We start from the raw sequence: 13,070 nt of genomic DNA on the forward strand, positions 1-13,070 counted from the left end.
TGTCAAAATACTATGTCAATAGTTTCAAATGAATTATGAAATCAAATAACCAATACTGACATGCCACAGTACAAAACAAGAACCTAATATATCTCCTATATGCTGGGATATTAATTATGTACTGTATCAAACACAGTTGACCCACTCAACTCTGTTTATGGAAATAGTCCCTTATACACATACAATCATAAACATATGGCTCGTAAATAACCAACTGAAAGTTCAGAATGCCTCAGTAGTCACTTTGTAGTGCTTCCAAGCCATTTCATTCTTTTGATCCGAGATTACAAGCAGGTAGGTTGTGTCTTTAGTCTGCTTGAAATTACATATTTTTTAAACAAAATACACCTTAGTTACTAAGCTTGATAAACTAAAGTGGAATTATATAGTGTCAATATAGTTATTTATGATTTTTTTGGTCATTTCAAATATATATACATAACCTACACAAAATTATTTTGTTTTATATTCTCCACATGTGAAATTTGAAAAGGCTTAGCAACTTATAGCAAGTAGAAAATGAGTACATAGGTCATTGTAATTAGAAGAATGAAATGGTATATTAACAATAATAATTCCTGTAGCTGTATAAAACACCTTAATTAGACCCCTTCTAATTTTTCTTTTCTCCAGAGAAAAGGAATTTCAGAGATCTCGATCTATTATTGTATCCAACCTTTCCATCCCAGGTATTATCCTATTAGCTTTCCTCTGAACCCTTTCCAGCAATTCAATGTCCTAAGTAAATGGCCCAAGGCTGAACACAATACTCCAAATGTGGTTTAACTAATGACCTATAAAATTACATTATAACTTCTTTAGATTTGTACTTAATATTTCTATAGATATAAATTAAAATCCTCTTTACCATACCATTAGCAACAACATATTGCTTCAATGACTTAAAAGACTGATCAACCAGAATACCAAAATATTTTTGTTCCATTAAACTGTTAAGGTTATTCACATCAAAACCATACTCGTATTTCATACTGTGATATCCCATGTGCATAACATTTATTATAATTAAAACCCATGTGCCATTTATTTGCCTGACTCAACATACAATCCAAGCCTTATAATAAAGAAGTAGCAGTATTCTCCTCACAGTCAGCCATACCACAAATTTTATACCATCAGGAAACTGATATAATTCATTAACAATTCCTTCGACTATGTCATTGATGTTTATAATAATTAAAAGAAAACAAAGGTCCTTACACATACATTGAGGTAACCCACATATGACATTAACCCAATTTGAGTGAACACCATTTATAAACAACCCTCTACTTTCTTCCATCCATCCAGATTTATATCTAAAAAGCCAATCTTTCCTCAACATCAACAGAGATAACTCTTTTAACAGGCCTTTCATGTAATACTATTTCAATAACTTTCTAAAAATTCAGAAACATCAAATTCACAATACTTTACCATCATCTAAGTATGCAGTACAAAGAATGTCAAAATATCAGTAAGACAAGACTATCCACCAGAGAAACCATGCTGATTATTCAAATTTCAAACTTTATAAATCATCTATCATCATATTATCTATTTTCAAAAACGTTTACAAGTGTAAATCAGATTAAAACTAAAGTCCAATAAATCATTCCTAACCAAAGGAAAAGGCGTGTAGCAGACAGGTGAGAGTAGAGGACCCAGTAAGCACATAGTAATTCTAAACATATTGAACATTGACTGTAATAACCCAAATGGTTCATGAGCTTCCAGGAGCCAATGTAAAAAAATAAGAATTCAGTATGAACAACATCAGTCACATTAGGACTAAGTCACAATCATTTGAAAATTTATGATAAAATTTACACTATTTGAGACAAAAGCCACAGAAAATGAAAATCAAAGTTCTATAAATGATGCAAGTGTCAACAAATTTAACTTAGATGAGAAATTTAAACATATCTGTTAAATACAAAGCCTTGTCAATGAAGTTACCATGAGTGGAAATGCGTAGGATGAGTTGCTGTGCATTGAGGTTGTGTTGGTGCTCTGAAGGGTAATGTTATATTTCATCTTGTTTATAGCTTATTTATAAAGATAGATAAGTGATAATAGTTTTGAGAAACATTATAATATCCAACACATTTTTTGTGTTCAAATATGTATAGTTGAAAGCTACATGAAATTCTTGGGAGACTCAAATTTGTGATGATCAATGTTGTTTAAGAGAGAATGTCAAATATCTTAACTTGGTTGCAAATATACAGTGAGTACCAGAAATACCCATTTTTTATGTACATTTTAAAAAAGAGATAACTAAAGCATTTTAAATTATAAACTTCTAACAAAACTTCAATGAAATAAACTGGTTAAATTTCACAAGTTCAAGTGCCAGTTTGAAATATTACTCCAGGTCATTAGTGGGTTACATGAGCTCTATATAAAACACTAATGTGATTTAACTGTTTTTTACCCAATAATTATTAAAATAGAAGTACAAAGTACAACAATACAACCATAAGATTAAAAGAAATTTAAAAACACTGAGACTCGAAACTGTTAAGATAAGTAAGTTGGAACTTTCTTATCACTACTGAAATCAGTGAGTTAAGAAGTGGTGTTATTCATTTAATTTAAAATTTTTAAACTATTTTACTTTTTAGTATATTAACGATTTCTATACAGTTAACATCACTGCAGAGTTAGTAAGAGATAAATGTATTTTCACCAGATAAAAAACAACAACAAACATTCAATATTCATTTAGAAAGTTCTTGAGGTCATGCAGATGAAATATGAACTGTAAGATGAAAAGAAGTTTGTATTCTAATCAAGAATATCTAGCACATTCATATACACATCTTTGACAGAAGTACTTTAAGCACTCTAGCATGGTTAATATCTAGCACTCAGGCTAACACAGTAAATTCATATACAAATCTTTGATAGAAGTACTTTATTAAAGCTTGCAAAATTTCATAAAGATATAATTAGTACACTGAGAGTTTTAATAAGTGTAGATTCATGGTTACATGGTGGTTACAAGGTCAGCCAAAATGACCAAGCTCACATACAGAGAGTTAATATCTCACAGCAGGAAAACTTTTAGCCAATGACATGAAATATGTTTATTCAAGGAATGAATTCACTGAAGAATATTGTATCAACTGTATTATAGATTTGTGATTTATTCTCAGTTTATTTTTCAGGTTTAGAACAATTTGTCCAAAATAAGTAACATCTAAACAACATGGTCACTTTGATAAATGTATGTTCAATGTAAGTTAAAAATCTTTATCTGTCTATACAACAGGACTTTCCACTCGGAACATCACCAAATAATTCTAACGAAGTTCGTTAATGTATGTTTTATTAAATTTATTCTACAGCAATTGTATATAATTGGCTATATCTGATTCAGGTTTTTGCAATAGTATTATGTTAATACTTATAGATTTGAAACATTTATATTTACCTGATACAAGTTCCAACCCATAGTTAGTTTGTTGTAACTTTTCTTCTGGTTCCTTTTCTTTTTTCAAATTCGTAACATGTGAACAATGAAGGACTTCATCACTATTTCTGCTGAACATTGAAGTTGTATCAGCCTGTGGTAGATCACAAGGTTTTTCTGTTTTCACTCTAAAAAATGGGTTCTAACACAAAACAACTGAGATTGAAAATGGGTAACAAAGATTAATCTATTTTTGATAATTAATTCAACCAGTTTAAATGACAAAGAAGGATAATATTGTATTTATGAAAAACAGTAGTGACAGCTTATGAATGTTTACTTGACCCCAAGGTCAAAATGACCAGAGAAATGTTTGTCCACACCTTCAGAAATAAAATATAGCTGTCCAAAAAATGAACTTAATTTGAACCCTGAACCACATGAAAAAGGGTGCTGCCCTCTTGTCCAATGTTGGGGAAGGATCCAATCTGATTTTGAAACCTACCCTTCAAATATTAATGACACTACATGAATACTAATAATTTAAACTCTTAAATTACAAGCAAGGATAACCATAACCTTATGCACTTCTCCCAAAAAGGGTATGACTTGATATTAAAACCTTATTCATAATACTGCGAATAAAACCCTAAAAATATCATGACAATAACAACACAGCACAGAGTAAAATCCTATGTCCAACAATAGATGGATAAAAGTTTAGTGGAGTCCTTTTTTTTTTTTTACTTGGGTGGCCAATGGGAGCTCTAGGTGGTGCATGAATTAATCTGGTACTAGGTTCAACACTTAAGGTTTAAAGGTTAAAAGATGATGAAGCATTCAAAATCATTAGGCCTAACTTTGGTGATTATGATAATCTTATAAAATGAAGATATTTCTTTTTCACATTGCTCTGTAGCTTCCATTGTTGCTTATCGCAAAATATAGACATAAGCTGTAGACTTAATTACACATAATGGTCCATCACAAATAATTAAAGAGTGTATATAAAGCAATTTCAAAACTATTTGCTGTGTCCAATATCTAAACTGTTGAACATACACAAAACATTAATGATAAAAATATGACAGGACCAGAAAATGAAGGATAGCAGACTGGAATCACTTCTCTACTGGTTCTATTCTGAGATCTCATGATGACGAGAGCCTCTCTTAAGTAAAAATGTATTGCAGAGATGACCGGTATGCATATTAAAAACTTTAACTGAAATAAAGTACAAGACACATTCCATTGTTCTAAGGTCAATCTTCAGGTTAAACTTAATTAAAGTTTTTAATACCCATATCAGCCATTTATGCATTACATATTTTGAGATTTGGTTAAAAAATATTGAAGAGAACCCACCAATAACTTTTATTTTTTATAAAGTCCTTCAGGTATTCAAACTTTATTTTTCTATCATGTCATTGTTGATAGTTAATTTTTTATGTTTAATCCTGAGCCTATCAAATCCCAAATCACATGATGGAAATGGATGAGACACTATATCACTTCAAAACATTAAAATATGTCAAAAAATATAACAGTGTTCTTAGCCAATGAAATAAGTATTGTTATATCAATAAACATAAGACAGGGAACTGAAAACAAGGATAACCGAACAGTTATGGTCAAGAAGAATAACAAGTCTGGAATATTTATTTTCGTAAACTGACTTTTCTTTATTTTCAGAAATGTTTCAAGAAGCAGATAAAGATGAAGTAAAAATCACATGGATATAAGCAGTAAGTGCATGAAGGACAGAGATAAAAATTTCTGAAAATAAAAAAGTCAGTTTCAAAAAAAACTAATACAGCTGTACAAACTTAGTAAAATCCATCACTGACATTTCTGGTTCAGAGCAATAAATAAAACTATGGAACAGTACCAAACAGACTAATAAATATTTTTCAAGTTAAGTCAAAAACAAGGGATCAGTCAATCTCATGCACTAATAATCTCTATATAATCAAAAGTGAATATTATAAAAAAAAATATAAAAGTTGATGGCCTAAGTAAAACAAAGAAAAGATGTTTTAGCACTGAAACAGAGCTGATGGTAAAAAAGACAACAAATTACATAAAGATGCCAAGAAAAATATCAAAATATAACATTGTTAAAAGGATGTTTGGTAGACATAGTAATATATGACAGTTGATGATTTGTCCAAATTTCTAACAAAATAAAAACATTGTTTGGATTACATCACATGCAACAATTCTCAAAAATGTAAAGTTCAAAGCAGAGGATATCAGAACACAGGAATTTATCTTTTGTTTTTTTAGACTATTCTTACAAATTCAATAATAGACAAAAGGTGTTCAGTACAAAATGTGCTTTAGTTATCCCATATTGATATTAAAAATGTCAGAAACCATCACAGATACACAAAACTAATCTAAATAACATTCACCTATTAAAACATTTTAAGATCAAGGATAATAAAACAGATACATTATTATATTTATACTAATACACTTAAAATAAGAACTACAAATGAAAACCTGCAGAAAGAGAATATTCATTTAATAAAAATAAGGTAATAATTCTACCTAATATTAAACTGACGTTCATATCACTCCAACAAATTAAATTTAACATTTTCCTAAACTGAAAATCTATTTCCAATAATTACCTACCCCTCCTTACAAAAAAGCATTGACTTGTACCGTCCTCTATAAGCAAAAAGTTTTGCTCACCACTACCCTTGCTACTTCCACTTATTACTGCATAATAACAACACAAGAGGAATGTGACACTACCTCTACTGTAACTAGCACCCTCTCTATTCATGTGCATTAATCACTTCGAAGTCGGTCACAACTAACCAATTCATCCAGAAGTGGAAAGAACACGTAGAAAATATGAAAAGTAATTATCTATCAGAAATATATTTTTGCTTTAGGAAAATGTTAACTTCAGCTATGGTATCTTAACTTCTTTCATAAAAAGCTAGAATTCCTTCTTTGATTGACGGAGGGCTTGTGAGATTATCCTCCTTTATCAAATGCCCAGAGGATAAAGGTGTGATACAGAATTAAACACAACACATCAGTAGAAGACCACACAACATCTGAACTCTTCACCCTCAAATAATGTGTTGCAAAAATGTGAATGCCAATAAATTAGCTGGATGTCAAAAAAAATACAGAAATAAAGGGACTCTCTGAAGTAGAGTAGTGCCATAGACTGCAAATGGGAGTTCAATCTCCACCAACACTAGACAGCATCTGGAATTGTACATCAATTCTGCAGTAGGAAGTGGGTCATCTACTTTTCATCTAAAAAATGGGTAATGGTATGGAAGATGAGCTTTTGTACCAAAAAAAAACCTGTCTTCACACATGCGAACCTCCAACGTCTACAGGGAACCAACATCCTGCCAAAAAAAAACCTGTCTTCACACATGCGAACCTCCAACGTCTACAGGGAACCAACATCCTGCCAAAAAAAACCTGTCTTCACACATGCGAACCTCCAACGTCTACAGGGAACCAACATCCTGCCAAAAAAAACCTGTCTTCACACATGCAGAACCTCCAACGTCTACAGGGAACCAACATCCTGCCAAAAAAAACCTGTCTTCACACATGCGAACCTCCAACGTCTACAGGGAACCAACATCCTGCCAAAAAAAAACCTGTCTTCACACATGCGAACCTCCAACGTCTACAGGGAACCAACATCCTGCCAAAAAAAAACCTGTCTTCACACATGCGAACCTCCAACGTCTACAGGGAACCAACATCCTGCCAAAAAAAAACCTGTCTTCACACATGCGAACCTCCAACGTCTACAGGGAACCAACATCCTGCCAAAAAAAAACCTGTCTTCACACATGCGAACCTCCAACGTCTACAGGGAACCAACATCCTGCATATGGTGGGATGATTGGAGAGCCAATCTGGGTATTCATCACTAGTCCAAAACTTGGCAGCATTGGGAATTTGGTCATTCAGTTTGCAGAAGGAGAAGGGTACCCAACCTCACATAAGTGGGAAGTTGTGTGTCTTGTCCAACTACAACCAACACCAGATCCACTGGGAATGATATCCAGCAGGCAGAAAGAAGAGAGAATGCAGGAAATGCTGCATTATTTTGTAGTTTTTCATTTATTTATATATATAAAATAGAGTACTACATCCAACTCCTCGTGACATCTGCACAATTCCACTGCCCTACTCATAAAATGAGTAGATTGTGCACAGTCAGGAAGAGAGGCCTCCATGGTCAATTAACCCAGTAGTTAAGAAAGAGCAAGGACTCACATACTCCACTGGAAGGAGGAAGGAAATAATGCATTGGAAAGTCCAGAGGACCAAAGACAGTGCAATGGGTGACCACGATATCAATATCAGTAAGCAGAATGATCAGGTTGATGAAGTGCATCATCCAGCATCTGGAACTGTATATCAGAGACAAGGATCCCTGTCTGTTTTACTCATGTTAGATCATAGATGTACAGTCTGGAAGAAATATATTTAAGACTGTGAAGTACACCTAAGAGCAACCCAGTGCAATACCCCACCTTAATGGTGGACACAAAATGACCTTGTAAGATGTTATTTTGTATTTTTCTACATTTGATACTTATGCATAGATTGGAGAGGGTGCTAGTTACAGCAGGGATAGCATTGCACTTCTATTGGTGGAGGATTTACCTCATGATTAATATGCAGTTATAAGAGGGAATAACAAGGCTAGAGGTGAGGAAAAAATTTGCACTGACAAAAGGCAATACAAGTTGAAAAAGTTTTTTGTGAGTGGATATAAGATACTGTATCAGAATTAATCTTCTTGTTTCGACTACTTTCCACACAGGTAAAACAAATATAAAACAGTTCACTAACCTTTTATTACAACTGCAACACTGTCTAAATGTTTTCTCACCACAATAAAATTATTTTTAAAGATTTTTAATTTACAAATTACCTCAGCTTTTGGTACATTATCATACTTCTCTTCTTGTTTTTCTTCTGCAACTTTAAAATTGGTGATGAAGATGGAAGATGTTTCCCTTGAGGCAGCAGCTACTGCTGTTGCTAGAGATACAAATCAGATTTTTTAAAACAAATATGACTTGCACATCACTACATTATTAACAAGCCCTTACTGTGTATCAACATGTTTTACTATGATACAGTTTAATCCTTATGTTGAAGATAGTTCTTCCTCTAATTGTAGTTTCAGACAAACAAGATATCCAATATTATTTGAATAATATTACTTACAACATACATAATAGACTATAATAGTTCACAGTTCCTAAAACAACCACAATAAACCTTATCTTAAAATTAATTCCTGATATAAGTTTGTTTCTAGTAAACGTTTCACAAACTAGGAAGTTTTAACACAACCTCCTGCAGAAAACTTTAAACAAACCAAGGAGTGAACACACAACATACTACAGAAATAATTTAACCAGCAATAACTTCCTGGAATTGTATGCTTCTATCAATTCCACAGACAATGGGAGGAGTTGCTGCAGTAAGTATTATAGCTGAGAATTGAGTAGAAATTGCTAATAAATTTATCACCAAACTCATTTAATCAATTATATTTAAATAATTAATCATTCTAAATAACTGGAATAATTGAAAATAGTCTTAATAGTAAAAATAATTCTGATCACTTAATTTTTGCCAGACACTAATGTACGTGATTCAGAATTCATAGATTATATGAATTAACCGAGTTAAATGCTGTGCTATAGTGAATAAGTTAGGATTATTGCCAGCAAAAGATTGATAACTGTAGGTTCTCAAGGGAAAAACAACACTGCTGTGAGTACTTGAATGATTTCCATATTTTAAATTGAAAAACTGAATGAGGTTTAAGTGAAAGAAATCAAAACTCATATACGTGTAGGAGGTATCAGGATGGAAAGGATTACCACACCTTTCTCCTCAAAGATACCCATGGCAACAATACAATATGCAGGAGAATTTCCTACCTTAAAGAAAAAACTTCAGTCACTTGTAGGTGTCTATGAACTAAAGCCAATATCTTACATATACGAAAACTGACAAAAACCTTCAATGGGGAGATAAGTAGTTTTAGCATGCTAATTAGAACTGTGTTTAATCCCATATGAAACAATGTCCAAGTATGAAGCATAATGTCATTATAAGTCTTGTAGATCAATGTCTTCCACAAGAAAGTCACAGGGTCATTCCATGCCAAATCATCCAGGGGGCTCCAGGTGACCCCCACAAAATGCCTTGAAAAAATTTACATGTGCTCATCTACTCATATAATGAAAAATTACCAAAGATTAGATCAATATCTCTAATAGTTTCTGATTTACAGCTCTGTAATACTTAGTTTGTTTTTTTTAATTTTTGGTGATTCAATTTTCGGGCAACTTTGGCTGCTTAAAGCTGCAAGAGTAATGGTGGTAGAAGGCTGAAATTTGCTATACTGATTGATTTAATCTCACAAAATTAAAAAAATGGTCTCAAACCAAGTTTATCTCTCTTAAGATTTACATAGTGAGGCACTAAAGTCACCTAAAAACCCAAAATTGTAAAAAACATTGGTTTATGTAATAAGTCATAGCTCTAAGACTTAATATGATACAAAGCTGTATTTTGTTTTCTAATTTCCTATAACAAATCAGTTGATAAATCAGCAATTGTTGTAATTAAAAGTCTATTAGATCTCCTGTAAAAAACTTCAGTTGCATGCAACTTTTTATGATTTACATTAAAATAGCCCTACTTCAGGCCACAGTTTGACCATGTCACCAGTTATTCAGGCTTTTCAGATTTTTACCATATATTCTTACATCTATCAATATGATCTACAAATAAAAATCAGGATGGTGTTCAACCAACTTTTTGAGTTATAATTTTTTAAAGTATTCTCTAACCATACGTTTTTCATGTAAAAGAAATTCAGTTCAGGTGTGTTACTGTGTGCAAATATATCTATACAATTTTGAAAAATACCTGTCAGAATTATATGAATCACACTGAAATATTCTAACCAGCCTTTCACAATGTTAAATAATGAAATTGTAACAAACAAGAAAGAATTAATTCATTTCTGAACAAGTTTATTGGCATAACTAGTTAGATCACATGGCAATGCAAATATATTGTGTATGCATTACAGTTATGCAGATATGGCTGAGTGTAAGATTCATAATATAATAAATACAAAGGTAAATCAGACACAGTGCTACAACGGGGGATAACTGAGAAAGATTATAGTCACACCAAACTGCAATAATTGTGACAATGAAATGTTTCAAAAACTGCTTTGGTAATAAATTAGCCTTAACAACGTCAAATAAACATTGTTTTGTTCAGACAGCCTGAATAAATTTGTGAAATTCGAGTTTGATTATGTTGAGATCACTCTGACTTAAAACACAGTGGCGAGAACTACTGCCTTGCACAGTAGGTGCACTTATCAGACAAAGAATATGTTGGAAAGGAATCCAGCTTTCATCTTTACGCAACCTTGCAGGCCATGAGAACAGTTCGTTTCTTGATATCTTCCCAAATGACACCAACACATCGGAATGTTCATCTGATCTATCTGTTATGTTTCCCACATACCATTCATGATTGTATATGTATGCCACATATTTCCCTGGCTGATAATTGTCATTGTTATCATTAGACCCTATTTGAGCTTCTGCAGCATCACTTTCACTGCTACTACCAACAGTTACAACTGTGTACACATCATCACCTTCTCATACACAATTTGTTGGTAGAATAAAGCTATGATGTGACCTCATACCTGACACAGTTTTGTGTTTTTCATAGCACTCAAGTAGATCAAACTTTACACAATTCTGCAGGACTGATTCCTGATTGACAAGAAAGAACTGAATGTGGTCCTTTTCTCAATGGTACATATCAGAGACACGTAAAATTTGATAATTTAATATTTTTCACATCCTTGATTTTTTGAAGATCATGTTCAGAGATGTAAGAATATATGTTAAAGGCCGATTAGAATATTTCAATGGGATTCATAAATTATTTCTAAATTGTATGGATATATTTGTACACAGTAACACACCTGAATTGAAGTTTTTTTTCAAGTAAACAACGTATGGTCAGAGGATACTTTAAAAAATTATAACTCAAAAAGTAGGTTGAACATCATCCTGATGTTTTTTGCAGATCATATTCGGAGATGTGAGAATATATGGTAAAAATCTGAAAAGGCTGAATAACTGGTGACATGGTCAAACTGTGGCCAGAAGTAGGGCCATTTTTAGCTAAATCATAAAAAGTTGCATGCAACTACATTTTTTTTACAGGAGATCTAACAGACTTTTAATTACAACAATTGCTGATTTATCAACTGATATATTATAGGATATTTGAAAACAAAATTCACCTTTGTATCATATTAAGTCTTAGGGCTATGGCTTATTAAATAAACCAATGTTTTTTACAATTTTGAGCTTTCAGGTGATTTTACAGCCTCACTATGAAAATCCTAAGAGAGATAAACTTGGTTTGAGACCATTTTTAAATTCTGTGAGATTAAATCAATCAATGTAGCAAATTTAAGCCTTCTACCACCATTACTCTTGCAGCTTTAAGCAGCCAAAGTTGCCCAAAAATGAATTTGCCAAACATAACAAAAAATGAACTAAATTTTACAGAGCTGTAAATCAGAAACTATTAGAGATATTGATCTAATCTTTGGTAATATTTTATTATATGGGTAGATGAGCACATGTGAATTTTTTCAAGGCATTCTGAGGGAACCACCTGGAAAATTTTCCAAAATCTGGATGATTTGACATGGAATGGCCCCACAGTTCTCTGGTTCTGTACCTATGATAACCAGACCTGCAATGTCCATCTGCTCATTAGGTCTTCTTCCTTTTGTAGTACTATTCAACAAATTAGCAACGTACATCTTGGTCATCTGTTCTACTTTAACTTTATAGTCCATTCTGTTGATAGCTTCCTGCACTTCAAAAGAGCCTTTCCAATGCAGGGCAATCTATGGATAGCAGAAGTAAGACCTGTCCAACCTTGAAACATCTATCCTTGTCCTTCTTGTCACAGAAGTTCCTCTGAGTGCCTTTGAATGTGTTTAGTTTCCCCAACAGAACTACTGTGATAGATCTGATACAGTACTCTTCCTTTCATGTCTCTATTTTGTAAGTCTATTTCCCCTCTGTCTTGTGCTTGACTTTCTCTTGGGCACTCTTCCAAAGTTTATTCTGCACTTTCTTCAGTTTCCATAGGCCTACATTTGCAATGTTACATTTCAAGTCTTGATCTTCTCTTGAGGTCTAGTAGTGACTGCATATGTCTCATCAGTCTTTTTCTATCTGGTTTCTCTAAACTTTACCTTATGGTATATTTTTAATCAAGTCATAAATGGGTTCCTTCAAACATATGGCCTTAAAGTCTTCCAAATAGTATAGAGTGTCCTTTATTCTTGATATGGAAAACTTTTTCACTAGCCTTCTAATAACAACATCACATAATAAGGAAAAAATTAAAAGCTTTGAGTGAGATGATGTCAACAATATCATAAAACCTTACTTCAACACGACTGATACAGGGTTACATAACAACACCACTAATACAAGGTTATATAACAACACCACTAATACAGGGTTACATACACAACACCACTAATACAGGGTTACATACACAACAC

At 32.7% G+C, this 13,070-nt stretch overlaps 1 protein-coding gene across 1 annotated transcript in view; it reads right to left on the reverse strand.

Annotated features, from left to right (window-relative positions):
• Positions 1-13,070, reverse strand: part of LOC143233666 (uncharacterized) — a 68,341-nt gene that overhangs the window by 20,484 nt on the left and 34,787 nt on the right. Inside the window, exons 6-7 of the mRNA XM_076470153.1 lie at positions 8,352-8,461; positions 3,440-3,620 (exon numbers count right to left, since the gene is read on the reverse strand). Coding sequence (XP_076326268.1) covers positions 3,440-3,620; positions 8,352-8,461 — 291 coding nt within the window. The remainder of the gene's footprint in view (positions 1-3,439; positions 3,621-8,351; positions 8,462-13,070) is intronic.

The sequence above is a fragment of the Tachypleus tridentatus genome, chromosome 1 (assembly GCF_004210375.1).
Source record: "Tachypleus tridentatus isolate NWPU-2018 chromosome 1, ASM421037v1, whole genome shotgun sequence".
NCBI classification, from domain to species: Eukaryota; Metazoa; Arthropoda; class Merostomata; order Xiphosura; family Limulidae; genus Tachypleus; species Tachypleus tridentatus.